At 33.8% G+C, this 22,430-nt stretch overlaps 1 protein-coding gene across 1 annotated transcript in view; it reads left to right on the forward strand.

Annotated features, from left to right (window-relative positions):
• Positions 1-22,430, forward strand: part of SKIC3 (SKI3 subunit of superkiller complex) — an 81,611-nt gene that overhangs the window by 26,576 nt on the left and 32,605 nt on the right. The window contains exons 17-32 of the mRNA XM_077765225.1: positions 155-279; positions 1,750-2,003; positions 3,386-3,488; positions 6,436-6,612; positions 6,701-6,845; positions 7,003-7,081; positions 7,170-7,231; positions 7,343-7,399; positions 8,861-8,929; positions 10,854-10,928; positions 11,548-11,689; positions 14,167-14,260; positions 16,658-16,735; positions 19,539-19,663; positions 20,444-20,567; positions 21,558-21,779. Of these exons, the coding sequence (XP_077621351.1) occupies positions 155-279; positions 1,750-2,003; positions 3,386-3,488; positions 6,436-6,612; positions 6,701-6,845; positions 7,003-7,081; positions 7,170-7,231; positions 7,343-7,399; positions 8,861-8,929; positions 10,854-10,928; positions 11,548-11,689; positions 14,167-14,260; positions 16,658-16,735; positions 19,539-19,663; positions 20,444-20,567; positions 21,558-21,779 (1,931 nt within the window). The remainder of the gene's footprint in view (positions 1-154; positions 280-1,749; positions 2,004-3,385; positions 3,489-6,435; positions 6,613-6,700; positions 6,846-7,002; positions 7,082-7,169; positions 7,232-7,342; positions 7,400-8,860; positions 8,930-10,853; positions 10,929-11,547; positions 11,690-14,166; positions 14,261-16,657; positions 16,736-19,538; positions 19,664-20,443; positions 20,568-21,557; positions 21,780-22,430) is intronic.

Raw genomic sequence — 22,430 nt, forward strand, 5'->3', positions numbered from 1 at the left:
CTCGCTTGTTGTTGAAACTGTAGTTCAGTTATAAACCAATATAAGTTTAAAAAATCTAAAGTGGTAAATGAAAATATGTTCAGGTACTATACATAGATGGTCTGTGTTTTTATGATATTCACTATCTCTAAAATTAGTCTTTTCTTAATTTTAGGAAACTGCCTTAGCTATCCTAACAACAGTAACTCAAAAGGCAAGCGCTGGAACGGCAAAATGGGCCTGGCTTAGGCGCGGACTGTACTATTTGAAAGCTGGTCAGCATTCTCAAGCAGTGGCTGAGTAAGGCACCTTATTATATTTAAACTGTTAGACAGCCTGTTGGTTCCTTAAATTAAACTCCTGTTTATACCCAAAATGGACTTGACAAGATTCCTCATTCCAGATTATATTTTGAGAGAAGAAATAGCAGAATTTATTTATAGTTGATTGGTTCTCATTATCTGCAAGGCACAGGAAAATGAAAAAAATAGATTAAATGATGTCCTGTAGTTAAGGGAATAGCCAGTCTAATGAAGTGAAGTTTTCCTAGTGTTATACATCTAATAGGTTCTCAGTGGAAACTTAAGGAATGATAAAAAGCCAAGGCTGATACCTTTGTTACTACTGACATTCTTTGTTTTGGGGCAGGGGATATATTGGACATCTTGAAGTCCATTTGGAGCAGCTCATTTTCAGTTATTTGCTTTGAATTCTACTTAAGAATAGAGGTGCCTAGCTGCCTCAGTTTGTAGAGCATGCAACTCTTGATCTTAGGGTTGAGTTCTAGCCCTGCATTAGACATAGAGTTTACTTTTTAAAAAAATGAAAGAATAAATAAAATATATTTGATAAATATATAAAAATAAAATATTGTAATAACTTTGATGACAGATGGTCATTACACTTGTAATGGTGAACATTTCATAGTATCTCTAAATGTCAAATCAGTATGTTATACATGCAGAGCTAATATATGTCAACTGTACTTCAATTACAAAAAAATGAAAAGCAAAGGCAAGACTTTCTGTTTACAAGGAAGTGTAACAGAGCATTGGCATTTCCTAGTAATGAGAATCTAGTTTTAATTTAATTAGGTTTATAAGACCTAAATCTGTATATAAATTTTTTAGTTATACCACAAGTGATAAAATTTATTACTACAGTCACACCAAAAACTTAAAATGAATACTTAAATGTGAATGCCTACAGTTAACTATAAGCCTTGTGTATTTTCTTTTTAGAAAAGATTAAAAAGTGCCTTTTTTCTGAACCTAAGAAATTTTTGTAAGCTTAGTTATTTTTTTCTTTTATTTGTGAGAACATTAACAAATATATATATATATATTTGGATCAAGGTAAAGTTTCTCACTTATGTAAACACCTAGGATACGGTGATATTTCTGTTTTGGTAGAAGGATAGTGTGGAATTACTAATTGTCATGAAGCATACTGCCATATATACCTGTTCTGATGGGAGACTGGGATTCTCCCACACATTTCAATGAAGAAAATTCTTGTCCTCACTTGTTCAAAAAAGTGTTCTTATTCATTCCAAATTTGTAGTAAAATTTCTTAGTATTAAAATATGAAAGTTATAAAAAAAATCAAGTTAAAAAAGGAACAGGTACACCTGCTTTAAATAGCACCTTTATAAATAGAAGGAACCATGGATATATGTGATTCAATTGAACTGTGTATTTTATATTTTCTTTTCAAATGTGGGAATAGTTCTTTTACATTTAGTTGTCTTACGGTTTACTGAAATTTTAGTTTACAGGCAGCATTAAGGGCAGACCCAAAGGACTTCAATTGTTGGGAGTCATTAGGAGAGGCATACTTAAGCAGAGGTGGCTATACGACAGCCTTGAAATCCTTCACAAAAGCCAGTGAGCTGAACCCAGAATCCACATACAGTGTGTTTAAGGTTGCAGCAATACAGCAAATCCTAGGCAAATATAAGGAGGCGATAGCTCAATACCAGCTGATCATTAAAAAGAAAGAAGATTATGTGCCAGCTTTGAAAGGTAATTTTTTAATAACTCCTTTGACTTTTGTGGTACTGGAGTATAAAAGCCTTGTCTAAGTTTCCTAAATGTATTTTATAACCTGAAAAGGAGTTCTTTAGTCAACAGTAAGTATCTTCTTTCTTGAACCTCTTATAGTATGGCTTGTTATGTGGATTTGAATATAGAATGATCAAATCTTATTTCCTAACAGTTAATCAATAGTCATATGACATTTAACTTTTAGACAAACAGCATGGTAGCTATTCTATCTAAAAGTGGATCTCTAAAACAAGTTTCCCTCCTCTTATATGTTGATAATTAATTCATTACATCTTCAGAATATCCCAATACCTTTTAATTACTTTTTAACTTATAGAAGGTTTTCTTTTCATTTATTGAACTTTAGGGGCAACTTGCATTGTTTTGTAATTACCTAAATTAATTTCAGTTTCTCCCTAGATACCTACTCCTTAGCAAATGATTTTTGGTAATATAAAGTAAAACACCACCATCCATATGTAATCCAAATTTTTTATGATTATAACTAACCATTTAAAAATTTTTGGAGCCCATTAATATCTTTTACATTTCTTTTTACTGTTTAATTAAACAACTGGGGTTTAAATCAGATATAGTGAATGTTGTTAAGCAATGTGTAACTTAGGCCTTGAAAACTTTTTTTTTTTAATTTTGTAAAACTTCCCTCAAAAGAAGAATTCACATTTATTGAATCTTTACGGGTCAATTTAGGATTGCTGTTTCATTATTACATTTTTTACATTGTAGTTTGCTATCCAGCTTTGAAGATAAAAGGATCTAATCTTGTTTCACAACAGTTAATAAATAGTAATATGATGGAAAGTAGCATTTAGGTAATATCCCCATCTTCGAGGCTAAGGTTTTAAGAGTTAAGTAACTTGCCCAAAGTCAAGGAAACTCTGTAGATTTTTATCACTTTTAGTACATGTTTACTGCATCAGTACTAAATGTATTCTGTACTAAATGTATGCAAGAGGGGCGCCTGGGTGGCTTAGTCGGTTAAGCGTCCGACTTTCGCTTAGGTCATGATCTCGCGGTTTGTGGGTTCGAGCCCCGCATCAGGCTCTGTGCTGACTGCCAGCTCAGAGCCTGGAGCCTGTTTCAGTCTGTGACTCCCTCTCTCTCTGACCCTCCCCTGCTCACGCTGTCTCTCTCTCTCTCCTAGAAATAAATAAAACATTAAAAAAAATGTTAAAAAAAATAAATGTATGCAAGACCATACTTAAAGATAATTTTTATAAAATACTATTAACCTTTGATTTCTGAAAAGTGGCTGTAAAAAAAACACCACTGCATTTTTTAAAGTTTATTCTAAGTGTTTCTGTATGTGTTTTAATAACATGAACTTAACCTGATTTTAGGTTTGGGCGAATGCCATCTTATGATGGCAAAAGCGGCTCTAGTGGATTATCTTGATGGAAAAGCTGTGGACTACATAGAAAAAGCCCTGGAATATTTTACTTGGTTAGTATTCTTATTCATTTTGTTTATTTTCTTAGGATTATAATAAAGCCAACTTTAGAAAATCTTCCTGTATTTTTTCTGTGAGATATAGCAATCATTATTCAGAATATTGAACAAAGAATAATGGAGTAGCCAGTGTATTCTGTAACACACATATTGTATTAATTTTGCACTGGGGAACAGATACAATTTCTTGCTCTTAGTAGCAGCTGACATGCTGGATGCAGAGGGAAGGGTGGGAAGAAAGAAGCATTCTTCCAGTAGAGCAGCAGCTTGAATACTTCAGATCAGTATTCTCTTTCAGGAGACCAACAAATGCCAGTATCTCCAATTGAACTGATGGGGAGCTAGGACATGAGGTGCACAGTATGATTTATATTCAGTGGTAAGGGCCTGTTTTAGGTTTATTGGTAGGGTTGAAGGTGAGGAGAAATAAGCAATCTGATTGCTCCTGGAGAGAATCTGTGTAGTAAAAATACTGATGTGTAATATTAAGAGAATCAGAAAAATTTGAGTAAACGTGGTATTTTTATAGAACTGTAAATTCACCAGCTAAGTAGAAGTGCTATTTGTGGTAGATGATTTTAAGAAGTTTACATGTTACACATACGTTTGAAATTTTTTTTCTTAAACACCTTTTTTGTGCTTCCCTTCCTTTCTTTTCCTACACTTTACTTCTGTTTCCTGTTGATTTGGTTGCTCCAGAATATGAGCCAAATAGGAAAAGAAAACCTTAGCCTTTTTTCTCCCACAGATTTTTATTGCTACTTTTATGGCTCACATTATATAGATCTTTCCAAAAAGGAAAGGGTATTGTGAAGAGGTCATGCTTTGTTTGAACTAATATTTAAGAGTAAATGGGAACTGGGGCGCCTGGGTGGCTTAGTCGGTTAAGTGTCCGACTTTCGCTTAGGTCATGATCTTGCGGTTCATGGGTTCGGGCCCCACGTCAGGCTGTGTGCTGACTGCCAGCTCAGAGCCTGGAGCCTGTTTCAGTCTGTGACTCCCTCTCTCTCTGACCCTCCCCTGCTCGTGCTGTCTCTCTCTCCTAGAAATAAATAAAAAAAATTTAAAAAAAAAAAGTAAATGGGAACTTCTGAGTGATAATACTTGATATACAAATACTGCCTTTCTGAGAATGGGAAATTTTGTTCTGGGTAACATGTAGTTTGTAGCATTCACAGCCGATTATATGGAGGTATATAAAACTCTTAAAGTGATAATCCCCAAATTTATATTTACTTCTGGATGTAAAAGTTTATACTACCGCAATTCTTGTGTAAAGGTGATGGAAGTTATTTCACTTTACAGATACTTTATTTTTTATTGAACTTAAATGAAAATGAGTTTAGACTATTTAAAATTGCCTCTGTTTCTCTTTATTCCTTCTCTTTTCTTTCGTGTTATAGATTTTATTTATTTTTATTTCATTTTCTTTTCTTTTTGTTTCTCTTCTTTTCTTTTACTTTTTTTCATCACAATAAGTGTCCTCTTTAATTCCCATCCCCTTTTTCCCTCATCTCCCACCCGCCCTCCTCCCCACTGGTAACCATTGTGTGTTCTCTAGAGTTAAGAGTCTGTTTCTTGTTTCTTGGTTTGTGTCTCTGTCTTTTTTTTTTCCTTTGCTCGTTTGTTTGGTTTCTTAAATTTCACATATGAGTGAGATCATACGGTATTTGCCTTTACCCTGCTGACTTATTTTGCTTAGCATTATGCTATCATGCTGTCAGCTTTAGAAATTATGCTAAGATATTTAAGCAGAGGAGCTACAGATAGTGTTGTCCTTCCTCCTGATCCTCACAGTGGGCTCTCAGCAATGACTGCAATAATTAATCTTATTTCTCAGGAAGATACCGGAAAATCAGTTTTGGCTGGACTCTTTTAGTAGAAAAGGCTATGAGAAATGTTCCATCTGCTTATCCATCTGCTAGTAACATAGCTATTTGTGATAGCTGATTATTGAGACTTGGCTTAAGTGAAACTGTCATGTTTATTTATAAGATCCTGAGAAGAGAAAAATGAAGAGAAATAGATAGATTTTTCTCATTTTAAAAAGAAGAGACCTTTATCACCATAATTAATATTTTTATTGACTCTTTTAAACTTGTGTATTCTGTCATATTTGCTTCAATAAATAATGAGTTTTCACATTTTCATATTTAGCTTTTTGGTAATCTTGGTCTCAGAGAGTAAAAATCCTTTGGACCACCAAATATATTTAATATATCACACATTACTAGTCATTTTTATTTGACCAAGGACCAACAAGCAAAAACATGAGTTTATGATAATTAACTGAGAGAGAGCCAGCACCTTTACTACTTTGGTTACTGTTTAAAAGACAAACACAGACAACATAGTTTTAAAAAATTCAATATTGGGTACCTGGGTGGCTCAGTCGGTTAAGCCTTTGACTTAGGCTCAGGTCATGATCTCACGTTCATGGGTTCAAACCCCACATCGGGCTCTGTGCTGACAGCTCAGAGCCCATGTGCTGCTTCTGATTCTGTATCTCCCTTTCTCTCTGCCCGTCCCCCTCTCATGCTATGTCCCTCTCTGTCTCAAAAATAAATAAAACATTAAATTTTTTTAAATAATTAAGAAATTCAATATTAAAGGTAAATTGGTCCTGGAAAATGTATCGATTTATTTATGAGATTTCTGTTGCTTCAAAAAAAAAAATGATGAAGAGTACCAAAGAGATGTTTGCACAGTTTCTGGCATTTAAGATAAATGCTTCTTTCTCCTTCCCTCCCTCCCTTCCATTCTTCTTCCTAATAGGGGAGTGATAACATGTAATTCATTTAGAAATAATTTAGTAAGGCATTCACTGCGTTTAACTCAGAAAGTAATTCTTAATCAAGATTGTAATAAGAGAGATAAATTTCATATTTTTTGGAAGTAATTGTAAGTATAAAAATAAAATAGACACTGTTTAATTTTTTAGGGCTCTGCAGCACCGAGCTGATGTGTCTTGCCTTTGGAAGCTAGCTGGGGATGCTTGTACCAGTCTGTATGCTGTCTCACCATCTAAAGTAAACGTTCATGTTTTAGGAGTCCTCCTAGGTCAGAAAGAAGGAAAACAAGCATTAAAGAAGAATGAACTCCTCCATCTGGGAGGAAGGTAATTTACAAAGATTGCTAGTTGATGACATTTACTCTGAATTAGGACATTTTAACAGAACATGACACTTATTTTTATATTTCCATAGGTGTTATGGTCGTGCATTGAAACTCATGTCTACATCTAATACATGGTGTGATCTTGGAATTAATTATTATCGTCAAGCACAACATCTAACAGAAACAGGCAACAACACGAATGATCCTAAAGAGTTGTTAGAGAAATCTTTACAGGTATGGTTTTGAGAAATTTTTTATAAACTTAAAAAAACAAAATGCTTTTCAGATGGATGTTTTTGATAATTACTGTCATGTTTTTATATAAAGCCTTGATCTTGATATAAATGCTGATGTTCCAAGATATCAAAAGTAATCTAAATTTACTTTTCAGTGTCTGAAAAAGGCAGTGAGACTTGACAGTAAAAACCATTTATACTGGAATGCTCTTGGTGTGGTTTCATGTTACAGTGGTAAGAATTGGGTAACACTTCAATATTATTAGAAGATTTTGTGTTTCAGGTAATAAAGTTCAGTTTCATCAAATTCTGTACTTTTTAGGTATTGGAAATTATGCCCTTGCTCAGCATTGTTTCATCAAGTCAATCCAATCAGAACAAATTGTGAGTGTTCTATGTGTCTGTCTATGAGGAAGAACTTCCAAATTTATTGTTAATAATTTTCTGAGGCTGCCATGTAGACAGGGACCTAATTGTATATATATGTTTTTTTAGAATCCTGTTGCATGGACCAACTTAGGAGTGTTATACCTTGGAAATGAAAACATTGAGGTAAATGTGTTGTCTGTTTTGTCATGTTGAAAGTAAAAAGCATTCTTTGTATATGACTTCTTTGTACTAGCTTAACTTGTTGTGGAGAAATACTTTGAATATTGTTATCTATTCAGTATGCCCACCTATATGCTAGATAATTGATGGCATTCCATTTATTATATTGAATAATGACTGTGTAAGATTTATTTTCCTTTCCATATCACTGAAGAAATTTTGATTTTATAATTATGTTGGGTTTTCATTTAAAGATTAGAACAATTTTGTTCTGGATTATTGGGGTCTTTTTCTTTTTATCTGTACTCATAAATGAGGAATCCTGTGTAGGCTATGTTAGAGGTGGGGTGATAAAGTAAAGGAGATGATTAGTACTGTCCAGCAGCTTAAGTTTAGCCTATGCTTGGTTGACGTAGATTTGGCTTTAGTGGATATTAATTCCTTTATATGCCACAATGTAATTTGTTGTACTTGAACAGTTATATATTGGAGAATTGGAAATACAGTCAGTAATTAGAAGCATGATTGTAGATCATGTTTAGAAGTTTCCATAAATCTGTAGATGATAGAACGTCTGTACTATTTTGTGTTTCAGCCATTATACTGAATATCATCCTTTTAAAATAGTTTCAATAATATTCTCAGGGATAAAGTAAGTCACTGTCAACATTGCTTCAAAGACCTGTAAATAGAATGAAGAAGAATATTAATTTAGATCTCAAGATATGTGAAAATATTTCTTGAAAATTTAAACAAAGTTAAGCCTTAGTTAAAAAGCTGTGAAAGTAGTTTTATGATAATATAACTCAGTTGCTGTCCAGGGGTTACTTTTTCATAAGAAAAATACGACTGTTTCCTGTCACAGATTGATTTTTGAGAAAACAGTATACTGTGGCATATAAGTTTTTGTACCAGAAAAATAAGCATGCAAGTTAATGTGTCCAAGTGAGTTAGCTTTAAGGTTTCCTCACAGCTTAGCACATATTTATGTTCTCCATTATTTTTTTGCCCAGCAACCAGTACATTTCTTAGACCTCATTGGTTGTTAGTTCTTATCTGGCCTGTTAAGCTTGAGGAGAGGGCAGTAGATACTTATGTCAAACCTGTGGCTAGCAAATGGATGGGTGATGGTTAAAAGTTCTATAGACTATGAGGTGCATCCATATTGCCCTCTCACCGGGTACTAGAACCCCTAACCTGTAGAGAGATCCATTGCAGCCAGGAGTTTTCTAGGACTTTGCAGTTAAAACACTGTTTTAGGCATTGCTAATTGTGTTTACACAATGAAGTTTTAGGCTTATAAGTATTTATGTTGTCAAGTCTGACTTATCTTCTTCTCTGATGCTTTTTATTGTTTATTTTTACTTTTTATTTTTTTTCTCTCTTATGCTTTTTAAACATGAGCAATATAATACTAAGTTAATAAAATGACATGACATGTTAATTTTTGCCTTTTTCTTCTAGCAAGCTCATGAAGCTTTCAAAATGGCACAATCCCTTGATCCATCTTACTTAATGTGCTGGATTGGACAAGTAAGATATATAACATATAGTTATTAGTAATCCTAGGGTATAAACAACCACTTAATATAAAGTGATACAAGTAACCTGTTAATATAAATAACAATGACAATGATGGATAACAGATAACATATGAGGACACCCTTTGTGCCGGTCACTGTGCTGGTCTCTCTGTATATATTATTTCAGTTAATCTTTCATTGATCCTTTGAGATGTTGGTGGTTGTTAAACTCTTTTCACGGATGGGGAAACTGAAGATTAGACATTGTTAGTATTGTGCCCACAGTCATATAGCTTGTAATGATTAAGCTTTGATTTGGGGGACTTTGGGCTCCATCAGCCTGACATTATTATGCTAAAAAAAAAAATGAAATCTATTGTTTAATGCACATTTACCAAAAAAAAAAATATGGACAAAGATTGTTTGGATTCTGTTTTCCCATTTTCTGTAATCTTCATAGTTGATTTGCTGCTTGTTTATGAGTATTCCTCCTCTGCTTCTTCAAAGTTCAAGATTTTTTGTACTGCCATAGGAAACCAGATACTTGGTTATGAGTGTGAGTCTGTCACTGACTGATTTTAACATATCACTGCTGTATTTCATTTTCTTTGCCTGAAAAAGATTGGACTAAGTGGCCTCCAAGGTCTTTCTAGTGAGAAATTGTAATGAATTAGTAAGTAGTTGATTGTTTTGTTTCAGAGAATAGCAGGAGCATCACCCATATCAGAAAATCAACAATCAGAGTTTAGATATCTTTTATTCTACTTTTGACTTTTGTATCTAATTCTAGTTAATTGGTGAAACAAGCAGAGTTAGAAAAGTAACTCCGGTTTCTATGAACTGCGGTAGCATCTGGGAGCTAATGGCATTACTACTAATCTCCGTGTAAGCTAGACTCAGGGGGCCCAGGAATTTGCATTTCTAATTGCTTCCAAGTAATGATGCTGATGCTGGTCCAGGAACTTGACTTTGAGTAGCACTGCTCTAGGTCAGTATATTTTGGACACTAATCAGTCACCTAAGTTTTTTTTTACTTTTTCAGCTCTTTTTATTTATTTTTTTAATGTTTATTTTTGAGAAAGAGAGAGAGGGCGTGCATGCAAATGGGGAAGAGACAGAGAGAGAGAGAGAGAGGGAGACAGAATCGGAAGCAGACTCCACACTGCAGGTGCAAACCCCAGTGTGGGGCTTGACCCCACAAACTGTGAGATCATGACCTGAGGTGAAGTTAGATGCTCAACCAACTAAGCTACCCAGGCGCCCCTCAGTTCTTTTTACTCTTAAAAACAATTTACTTCAGGAGTTAACTGGTAAATTTAATCAAAATGGTAATAGAAGTAAGACTTTATATTAATTTTTTAGTATTAGTAACATATGATAAGTAAGTAAACCTGATTTTTAAAATAAAAGATATAGGAGTTTGAAAGTGATTTAAATTTACCTCTTAGCCTATAAAGTTAAAGGCATGAGTATATTATTTAAAATCCTGAGGCACTTTTGAAAAATAAATATATTGAGACTCTACCCCAGGTCTGTGGAAACTTGAAATCTAGGGGTAAGAACCTCCTTTTTTAAAAAGCCTACCCAGGTGAATCCAAGATGATCCTAAGATTAAGAACCCTATTCCACACAAATACCAGTATGAATGGATTAAGGGTGAAAGAGAAGGGAGAAGGTAGCACAGCTTTCTTTATCAGTGTTCTGAGGAATTTTATGTGGATTATTGCACCATTGCCTGATTGCAGAGGGAATTTTGAAAGCATTTGTCAGTTTAAGGGCCAATTTAACAAGTCATTCTCTCCTCTGAGCCATGGGACTGTAGTAGCCAAGATTAGAGCTACTACAGCTAATAAACCTTTGGTTTTGACAAGTAATTTCACTTGCTGTTATTTTTCCTTTTAAACGCATTAAGAACCTCTTTTTTCCTTTTATAGGCTCTTATCGCAGAGACAGTTGGAAGTTATGACACCATGGATCTTTTCAGGCACACTACAGAACTCAGTATGCATGTAAGAATTTGAACATTCTTGAAGATTCATTTATGAATAAAGTATTATCCTTGTTAAGAAAACTAGTACAGAGTGGTATCAGAAGTTAATAACAGCAGTTGTCTCTACTCTTTATTCTATCTTAGAAATAGATAGGCTGTCTTTAAAGAGCTTCTCATATTCATCTTGTGTTATCTTTCAAAAGCTGAGGAAGAAATGACATGGGATTTAATAGATATAGTAGTCATTTAGCATAGAAACCAAGACCTTAGAGAAAAATCAACTTGAGATAAGGACTAAGTTGACATTTCTCGATTATTTACAAATGTGTTTTAGAATTTGGTTATTAGTAGTTTTATCTCTAAAAATGGTGCTGAGAGAAGGAAATCAACTCATTCGGTGGAGCTGTTTTTTGCACTTTATTTAATCCCATGTGATTTTTCTACTCAGATTTGAAGCAAGTGATTTAACTATGCTCTGAGCTCTGTTGTATCACAGTGACTCTTTATTACAGGTATTTAGCAGTTGACTTAAAGAAGACTAAGATGTAATATTTACTGTATTGAAATCTGCTATCTTATAATTTTTATTGGTATATTTATTACCTTATATTCACTTTTGCACATTGTCATTTTTAAAGACCGAGGGAGCAATAGGTTATGCTTATTGGGTCTGTACAACATTGCAAGATAAAAGCAACAGAGATACTGAGCTGTACCGGTACAACATCATTCAGATGAATGCTATTCCAGCAGCACAAGTGGTTTTGAGTAAATACATAGGTAAGGTACTCAATGTTTGAATAACTCAATATATTATATATATATTTTTAATGTTTATTTATTATTGAGAGACAGAGACAGAGCATCATCATGGGAGGGGCAGAGAGAGGGAGAGACACAGAATCCGAGGAGGCTTCAGGCTCTGAGCCATCAGCTCAGCACCCAACGTGGGGCTCGAACCCACAAACTGTGAGATCATGACCTGAGCGGAAGTCAGACGCTCAACTGACTGAGCCACCCAGGTGCCCCATAACTCAATATTTGAGTAAATTGTTGAAACAGTTTAAAGAAGTTTTAAAATTAGTTAATTCCAAGTAAAATATTAGTGTTGCTTAAGACATGAATTTGCCTTTTTTTCCCTCCAAGGGTTAAGTAGTCTCCTTTTCAAATTATATAAGGACTTTTAAAGATGAAAATTGCTGATGATCACAGTAAAACTGATTTCCATGTTGTAGACCAAAGCATTTTGGAACATAATAGGCCTGAGTTGTTGCTGTTCTGTCTCTGCCATTTATTTCTCTACAGTGTTAGGCCAAGAATTTTACTTCTTGTAACTTCTATTAACCTTGCAATAGAAGGTTAGTATTAACTTTGGAATAGAGTTAATAATATCTAGGTGGTAGAGATGTGAAAATTAAATGAGATAATATGCTTTAAATTCCAAATTAGTGTGTTTAATCACCCACTTTAACACCTGATTTTTCTTCAAAATACTGGAAAAAGACGTAGAGGCTTAGGAAAAGGACAGAATGGTGAAGTTTCATTAACTATCTATTGTAAAAATTTCCTTTCTTCCTTAATAAAACTACTAGTTTTATTACCAGTTTAATCTTGTCATTTGTAGCAACATGGATGGAGCTAGAGTATAGTAAGTCAAATAACTGAAATAAGTCAAACAGAAAAAAATAGAGTCAAAGAAGTCAAAGAAGAAAGACAGATAACATATGATTTCACTCATATGTGGAATTTAAGAAACAAAACAAATTAGCAAGGTTTAAAAAACAAGAGAGGTGACAAACCAAGAAACGCACTCTTAACTATACAGAACAAACTGATGGTTACTGGAGGGAAGGTGGGTGAGATAGGTGGCACTTAATTCAGGAGTGCACTTGTGATGATGGGAGGTGGGCTGTGGAAAACCACCAGCGGCTTTTAATCTCTTCTCCTCCTCTTAGCTTTGATGAAACCTTGATCATAATTACCAAACTGAGTTTAGGTTGCTCATCTATAATACTAAAAGTACCTATTGCTTAGAGTTTAAATGGGATGATTTATACAAAATGATATGCAAAGTACATTGGATGCTCAAGAAATGTTAGTTTTGCTGGTCTTTTATTTAAACCTTGACAAAATTCTAATAAAGGAGAAAGAAGTTTAAGCAGGCATATGGGTAGTTTAATATTAGGAAGAATCAGATAAACTGATAAACAGAAGAGAACATTTGTCATCATAGGTATGGAGAGGATTGTAATACTCTTCTTGCATTGGGCCTGGGATACTTGAGTGGAAAGCAGTTAGTTTATAAACATCAGCACTTCAGAGCACTAACATCTTATGCGGTTTGCCAAAATGAATGACTCCAATAAATAACTAAAGCCTCTGTGAGAGTGTATGGATAGTAAGTTTTATTGGTAAGTTTCTATAAGAATGGGTAACATTTATAAAGGATTTACACAGAGAGGTAAATATTTAGCTTTCTACAAAATTTGGATTGTTTCCCAATACTACTATTTAAAAAAATTTTTTTAATGTTTATTTTTGAGAGAGAGAACAAGTGAGCGTGTGTGCAGTGGAGAGGCAGAGAGAGAGGAAAACAGAGTCTGAAGCAGGCTCCAGGCTCTGAGTTGTCAGCACAGAGCCCAGTGCAGGCCTTGAACTCATAAACCATGAGATCATGACCTGAGCTGAAGTTGAACACTTAATCAACTGAGCCACCCAGGCACCCCTCCCAATACTACTTTTAAATAAATCAGATATATTTCATTCTTTTTTGTGCATTAGTAAATACATGGTGCTTTTTGACATTAAAATTTCAAAATTCTGCATTGAAAGTGCCCAAATCATCCTGTTTCCACTGTACAGTACTGAATTAAATTTTTAAAAACACATAGAAATTGGAACAGAACTGAAAAAATTGCAGGAAAGATTAAGTGATTAGCCACAGAACTGATTTTCCTTATAAATTTCGTGACTAGTGTTAACATAAGCTACAATTTCAAATTATGACACCTTTGTGGATAACAATGTTTAGACTTTAAAGCATAACTAGAAACTATAAATCATTATAAAATATTCAATAACTTAAAACAGTTACAAAATGATTACTAGTATTTTATAGTCAAGATAAAAATGAGACTATTCTTAATAGCACTGATCTCAAGAAATAACCTGGTGTTAAAGGTATTGAAAATAAGACTAACATTTTACAAATATAACCAGGATGCACATGTAATGAAAAGATATTTTTGGATTTCCAGAAAGAATTCAGAATTATGCTCCAGCTTTCACAATGTTGGGTTACTTAAATGAACATCTACAACTGAAAAAAGAAGCAGCAGATGCATACCAAAGGTAAACTCTACATTTAATTAAAAGTGATCTCTATTTATCCCTTGGCTTTTTAAAATTTATTTACAGTTCGTGAAAAAGGTACTAAACAAATGTTCTGATTCCTTTACTGGTCTCTCATTATCTATTATCACATTTTTAAAGATGCAGTTTTAAATTTTCAGCTATATTTTTTGGTTTCTGTTACTCAACTGGAGAGAGAGAGACACAGGAGAAAAAACCAAAATCAAACTGAAAAGTCTCCCAGATTTTGTTTTAGAAAAATCTGTCTCTTTAGACTTGCTTAGCTTTATTTAAAAAATATGTAGGTTCATTCAGAGGAGAAATGAGAACATTATAATATACTTGTCTGAATCACTTTAAGATCTACTATATTTTATTCATTCAGTACATAGTTTTTGAACTGCTGTGTGCCAAGCATTGTCCTTGACAATGGCACTTGAGCAGTGAAATAAAACAGACACAGGCTCCATTCTCATGGAGCTTCTGACCTGGTGGTGAGGAGATGTATGATAAACTTATAAACGTCTGTAATGGTAATAATTGCTAAGAAAGAAAATCAAAATGGGGTAGAGAGGCAGGCATCGAATTTGAGACAGATTTAGCGAGTAATAGGTTTACTAAAGAGGCAGTTGAGGCTTGGCCTGAATGAAGTGAGGCTGTAAGCCATTCAAGAGGGTAACAGCATTCCGGGCAGAAGGAACAGTGAGAGCAAGTGCTCTGAAACAGGAGTGAACTTGGCATGTTGAAAAAACAAGGGCAGTGTGCTCGAGTGAAATGACCAACCAAGGAGGTGATAGGCAATGAAATCAACTTGAAGGTTTATTCTCTGCACATTAATTGATTGGTGAATAAGAAAATGACTGTTAATGTTGGGAATACTAGATGAAAAGTTAAAAGACCTAATTGCATGTATCATTGCCCTAAATATAAAAAAAGATACCTAGAAGAAACTTGGTCAGAAAAAAAGTCATTGAGGTGTCCTTGCCATGCCCTTTCATGCATCTCTTAGTAGTTCAAAGGAGTCATCACTAGGTGGTACCGGAGGCTATGTAATCAAGAAGTTATTTTTTTCAGGTATATGTGGGAATTTATGAAAAGCCTCATTTCTATGTCTTTCAATGTTATAATAAGCTTAGTAAACAAACTGTAGAAATATGATAGAATACAATGGTGAGCAGGATTTTTACACAAATAAGATTAACTTTGGAGTGCTTGCTGTTTTTTTGTATATAACTTTAATCGCAAATATTGTGAAACTAGCAACTAGTTACACCTTCAACTTAAAATAGCCACTCCACAGTCATGTGGATATGCACCAATCTTCTTGACTGATCACTGCCATTGTTTTCTGCCTTAGACAAGTATTTGAGGCTTGAGACCACAAATTAGGTATAAATCTAACCATTATAGTATAGTAATACTGTGTAGTACTGTCTTAGACTTCTTTGGCAAATATTTTGTTTTTCATGTAACATCACTTGGGTGTTTCTCCCTAGATCATCCTTTTTAAAGGAAAAATAAAATTTAAAAAACTTACTAAATATCCAACTCCTATTAGTTAAGACATTTTTCTGCTTGCCAAAGGGGACTGAACACGAGAAGATAAAAATGAGGCATGTCACATATTGATGTATTTATTATAAGCCTTTAGGGACTCCTGATGAATCTTTTCTTTCTTAAATAAGTATTGATTAAATATTTTCTATAAGTAACAGGTAAGGGCACATGAAAGCACTCAATTTCCTGGCTTCCTAACTTAAACTACAAGTATATAAATATTTTTAAGATTGTTGCTGTATACTAGAGATAATGTCAAAACTTAAAATAGTGAGAGACACCATTGTTTCCTGTATTTAGGTTAAATTTTTTGGAATATCTAAAACTCAAGTGTGATAAATGATTTCACTTACTAAGAGATCACCTTATTTAAGTTCCTTTCTTGACAGTCTAAAATCTAAATATGAAGTGTTTTTATTGTACCAACTTACTAATATATGAAAGTTGTTATAATTGGGATTAAAGAATTAACAGAATTAAATGAAGAAAATAAAAATCTGTAGATTCAGTTAAAGAAGAAGAGTAAGTCTAAAAGAATGCTATTACACATAGTTAATTTAAAATGCCTGTCCTTCATCCACATGGCCAACAGACACATGAAATGATGTTCAGCATCCCTCCTCATCAGGGAAATATAAATCAAAACCACACTGAGATACCACCTCATGCTAAATGAGAAAGAGTGGCTAAAATGAGAAAATCAAGAGAACTCTAGATGCTGGCGAGGATGTGGAGAAATGGGCACCTTCCTACACTGTTGGTNCTTTAAGAAAAAAAATAAAAGTGGTTTTCACTGTAAAAAAAAAATAAATAAAATGCCTGTCCTTTTTTTTTTTTTAGAGGAATGTTACTGTTACAAAGTGCAGAAGACCAAGATACTTATAATGTTACAGTTAGAAATTATGGCAGATTGTTATGGTGAGCATATTTTTTTCCCATTGATTCTGTGACTCTGTTAGATTTTTCTGATGAAAGCTACGGGACTACTGAGGTTGAATTTTCAGAGTAGTAGCACATGTAGAGATGAGTGGGCTGATGATGATCTCCCCTGGTACATAATTCCCTCAATACTGGACTGTGTTAATAGTTTCCTGTTCTGTAACGGCACTGTGCTTTAGTGAGAAGCAGATTTAGAACTGATGGTTGTGGAGTATACAAGAGAACATTTCAAAGAGAGGAGGTGCTGTCTGTTATAGTAGAACCCTAGTTAATTGGAAGAGGAACTGGATTTATTCTGATTTGCTTGCTGTGTATATTTACATTGGGAATAGACATTAGAGACCCATTAATATATGTATTAATGTTTGTATTACATATGTTATATAAATATATATAATTAATATTAAATAATATATGTATGTATCCGTANCTGCTCACGCTGTCTCTCTCTCTCTCTCTCCTAGAAATAAATAAAACATTAAAAAAAATAAAAATAAAAAAAAATAAAATTTTACAAAGGGGTGCCTGGGGGTGGCTCAGTTGATTAAGCGTCCTATTTCCTCAGATCATGGTCTCGCGATTTGTGGGTTCAAGTCCTGCATTAGGCTCTGAGCTCTCAGCTCAGAGCTTGGAGCCTGCTTCAGATTCTGTGTCTCCCCCTCTCTCTGTGCCCCTCCTCTGCTCATGCTCTCCCTGTCTCTCTCTCAAAAATAAATAAACATTAAAAAAATAAATAAATACAACTACAAAAATTTTTTTGTGTACGTGCATTTTGGGTTGGAGAGAGAGCCATATAGCTTTCTTCAGATTCTCAAAGACTTTTGACCTAAAAAGAATTTAAAAAAAAGATTAAAACCTAGGTATTTTAGAGAATAGAATTAGGTTTGGAGAATAGAAGTGTTATGGGGGGAAGCTTTTTGGCTTTAGTTAGGGAAGTGTTCCTCAAGCTGCGAACTGCCCCCAAATTGTTGAACGATCAGAACTGTAGTTTGGTATTTTGAGGTTAGTGTCTACATCTTTTAAAGATACATAGTAGAGATCTGAGGTAGCCAGCTATTTCCTTTTATAATGGTGAAACTGAATCTTATCCATAGACAGGAAGATATTATGTATCAGGTAATCTCTCTCCCTTCCTTCCTTCCTTCCTTCCTTCCTTCCTTCCTTCCTTCCTTCCTTCCTTCCTTTCTTCCTTTCTTTCTTTTTCTTTCTTTCTTTCTTTTTCTTTCTTTCTTTCTTTCTTTCTTTTCTTTCTTTCTTTTCTTAAATGTTTTATTTATTTCTGAGACAGACAGACAGACAGCCTTAGTAGGGGAGGGTCAGAGAGAGAGGGAGACACAGAATCTGAAACAGGCTATAGGCTCTGAGCTGGCTGTCAGCACAGAGCCCGACGTGGGGCTTGAACCCACAAACTGGGAGATCATGACCTGAGCCGAAGTCGGACACTTAACTGACTGAGCCAACCCAGGTGCCCCAAGGTAATCTTATTTCTAAGATTTTGTTGTAGCCAAAGATAAGTAGAAAGAGCTTCTATGGAACAAGTATCCATTCTCTTTAGTTTTGATGTAAATATTTTAGAAGAAAATCTCTATCTCCTATTGAAAATAGATGGTCTTTTTAATTTGTTTTATTATGAAATATATTAAACATGCAAATGTAGTAAGTAGTATAGAACATAATTTAATGAATAGTATTGCTCAAATATAACAGATCTTAAAACTGTCCATTGTCTTCAGGGTGGGTTTTTTTTTTTCCAAAGAAAAAATTTACAAGTCAAGTTGAAGCACCTTGTGCCCTTTCTAGTTCTTTTCTCTACAAAAATAATCACATGTTTGAAGATAGTGTTTATTTTAGAAAATAATATATGTATGTATCCATAAACAATTAAAGTTAGCCCTCTTTCCTTCATCAAAATATTTATCAAAATTTGAGTTTTTTATTTAAAAAATTTTTAAATTTTTTGCTTTTTAAAATCTTTCACCTCTATGAGACTAATTTCGGAATCAGAGATTATATTTTTAGCTCCCACACACACTCCTCAAGATTAAAAGCATTTTCTAAAAAGATTTCCGATAACGCATTAAAAATAGAAACAGCTTGTGATTGTAGTGATGGATTCCAGAAATAAGAATCTTAAAGATATAGTGCATCATTTCCAGGTGGTGACAGCTTCTCTTCATTTTTAAATAATTATTTTTTTTATTAAAATGTTATTGTACATTTATCATATATAACAATTTTTACTTTTCTTTCTATTAAATACAGAAAAGATAATCTATAGTTTTGTCTGTGGAATTTAGTGTATCTTTATACTTTCCAAAAAAAAAAAAGAAGGATGTGCAGGTAAACAGTTTACACAAAGGCTAGGTTTGATTTTGTCTAGATATTTTATAACTTTAGTTAAGCTTGTCAAAGATGTTCAGACCATACCCACAGGGTAATATTCAACCCACATATTTAGCTTAAAGAGTTCTGTATACATGTCAACTTGAAATTAATTTTTTTGCTTGGTATTTTAGTTCAAGTTTGTTAATAAGAAAGACGGTGTAATTTAGCAGAACTAATCACTTTCACATGTCATTTAAAGGAAGCAGATTGTAAAATTAAATTATCCCAGTACATCTTATTTGAAATAAACGATACACCTTTTATCTTTTCAATAGCTTTAACAGTGATAGATGAGGTAGGTCAATGTATTAAAAGAACCTTAGTATCTCTTTGTATTTCTATGATATAAGCCAAAATTTGTTTTAATATTAAAAATAAGTTTTATTTTGTTTCTTAGTTCCATTGGTGAATATGATAAAGCTATCCAGGCTTTTAAGTCAACACCTCTTGAAGAGTTAGAAGACATCATAGGTTTTGCATTGGCTTTATTTATGAAAGGTCTATATAAGGAAAGCAGCAAAGGTGAGTATGTTGCTTGATGCTTAAGGACACATCTTCGTTTTCTAGGGCTGAGTGGAATTTAATCACAACACACTTACATATAGGAAGATGGAACATTGAAATGGGAATAGGGCTTGTAATGTTTATTAAAATCCAACTAGTAACCAGGAATGGCACTGGGTACTTTTTTTATGTTCCTTCACTTAATACATTATTATGATGAATAGTCCTCACAGCAATGTTCTGAGCTGAGTATTTATCTTTATTATTTACATGAGGAAACTGAGGCCCAAGTTTAAGGTACATGTATGAGTTACCATTTGAAAATAGGTATTTGCTTAAATGTAAATTTCTGATAAATGAAGACCTTGACCATTGTTAGTAATAGTGTGTTTTTATTTTCTCCAGAAATGCTCATTGAGTCCATATAAGACCCAACCTATATGTGTGCAGCTCACTTTAAGTATCTATAATCTGATGGAGTTACTGTATGCATGTGAGAATTTTCATGATATCTCAATGGCTACAGGTCTTCACATCTCTTAAAGAGTTCCCTAGAAAAATAGAAGTTGGGGGATGTTCCATAATAACCCTAATAATATGCCCAATATCACTTTGGACCAGCTAAACCATGTTAGATTATTATAAATGTTTGTTCTGTCCACTTGAAAATAAGGGAAAATAACATGTTATTATAGTTAGACCTTAAAAAAATAAGATTAGAAAGGGAGAAATCTCACTATTTGTCAACCAGGATTGTGTTTATATTGTTTTTTTTCTGTTTCCAACTCTATGTAATAGCCTATGAAAGAGCCTTGTCTATTGTTGAATCAGAACAGGACAAAGCGCATATCTTGACAGCTCTGGCAATAACGGAGTATAAACAGGGAAAAATGGACGTAGCCAAGACATTGCTATTTAAATGGTATGTATAGTTGACATCAACACTTAACAAGACCAGATACTTAAACATTGAATTAAAATTTAGAACAGTGTAACATGGAGGTTTTAATGTTGGATCCTTTCAGTGAACAAAAAGGATTAGACTGAACCAGTTGTGAACTGATAACCAAGGTGGAACTGGAGATCATGGCTTAATTCTTAGCTCTGGATCCACCCAGTCCTTCAAAACATCCTGTACTGTGTGTGTATTATTTTTTGTTTAAAAGAGTAATTGATCACTTGATCTAATAGGATCTTAAAACATTAATGAAGGCATTTCTAACTGGCTTTATCTGTTGGCCTCTTTGGTCCCCAAAGAGATTTTTTCCTCTTTCTTGTTCAAATTAAACTGATAAAATAAAAATTTCATTTAAAATTAAAACTTAAAAAAAAATTATAGCAGAGGCGCTGGGGTGGCTCAATTGGTTAAGCGCCCAGCCCTTCATTTCTGCTCAGGTTGTGATTTCATGATCATGAGTTCGAGCCCCGTGTCAGGCTTCTGCTGAGTATGGAGTCTGCTTGGGATTCTCCCTCTCCCTCTCTCTCTCTCTGCCTGTTCCCTGCTCACACTCTCTCTCCCTCTCTCTCTCAAAATAAATAAATATTTATTTTTAGAATAAATTAATAAAATAACAGCTGATGATATCTATGGTTATTTACATGGTTATATGGTGAATTTATCTAAAACCCAAACCACAAAACACTATTTATATTTGTTTTTAAAACTTAAATATAATGAACAGAAAAGAAATTTGGCTGTTGCACTGTGAAAGGCCCTTGGTATTTTTAACACTTTAGACATTTTGGGAAATTGCTGTCCCTAGAAGCTCAGGAGTCTGTTTTATAATTATCTTAAAGCTGGGCTTAGTTTGGTGACTCTTTAAGTAAATTGCTTTCCTGTTAAATGTTAAATGTGTTTTAACACTTAAAGACTAGTGTACTTTGGCTAATAGACAATTAAAAATGTTTACAGCTCTATCTTAAAGGAACCAACTGCAGAAAGCCTTCAAGCCTTATGTGCTCTAGGTTTGACAATGCAGGATCCAACACTGTCAAAAGCAGCACTTAATGAATTACTGAAGCACATCAAACAGAAAGACAGTGAATATCACAAGTGCCTTCTTTCATCAGCAATTTATGCCCTACAAGGCCGCAGTGTGGCAGTGCAGAGACAGGCATCTAAAGCTGTTCACAGGTAAGTTCCATGCTTGTGAACTTGGAGTAACTATAGTTAAGGAGCTTATTGATGCTTGACATTGGGAATATAAATATAAATATAAAATATACTTGAAAACCAGAATGTGGTTTTATGAAATTGCACTTAGGGACAGGCAACTAACCATACACATTATTTCATCTATAAATATGTTTTTTTTAATTCGGTTGATAAGGAGATAAGAGAACAGAAATTTTGCACTTACTCAGGTTAAGGCCTGAACCTTATTTTAATAAAGAAGCCATTATTTATTCTTTTATTTATTTATTTTTGCCCATATTTATGCTTAAGCTTGTGGTATTGCCCATTTGTTATACGATACTGTTCACTTGGATGGTCTTAGGAATTTTTTGGCCACTCAAATATTCATTAATGTCTTCAAAATTTTGAAAATAGAAAGCTGTTATTACTAGCAACAGTGATTATTTGTTTTGCTTTCAGCAGTAAAGTGTTGTAAAGGTACTTTGTTTTCCTTCCACAATTTTTATCTCCTTGTGTTTTCCTTGAACACAACATATTAGATTTTGTTAGCTTTTCATAATTAGATCTCATGGCTTTGTAATCATTGTAGTACTGATTTTTTCCTTCTTATTTTCATAAGCACTCTTGGTGTATGTAGGAAATGTGTTT

The sequence above is a fragment of the Crocuta crocuta genome, unplaced genomic scaffold, assembly GCF_008692635.1.
Source record: "Crocuta crocuta isolate KB4526 unplaced genomic scaffold, BGI_CrCroc_1.0 scaffold645, whole genome shotgun sequence".
NCBI classification, from domain to species: Eukaryota; Metazoa; Chordata; class Mammalia; order Carnivora; family Hyaenidae; genus Crocuta; species Crocuta crocuta.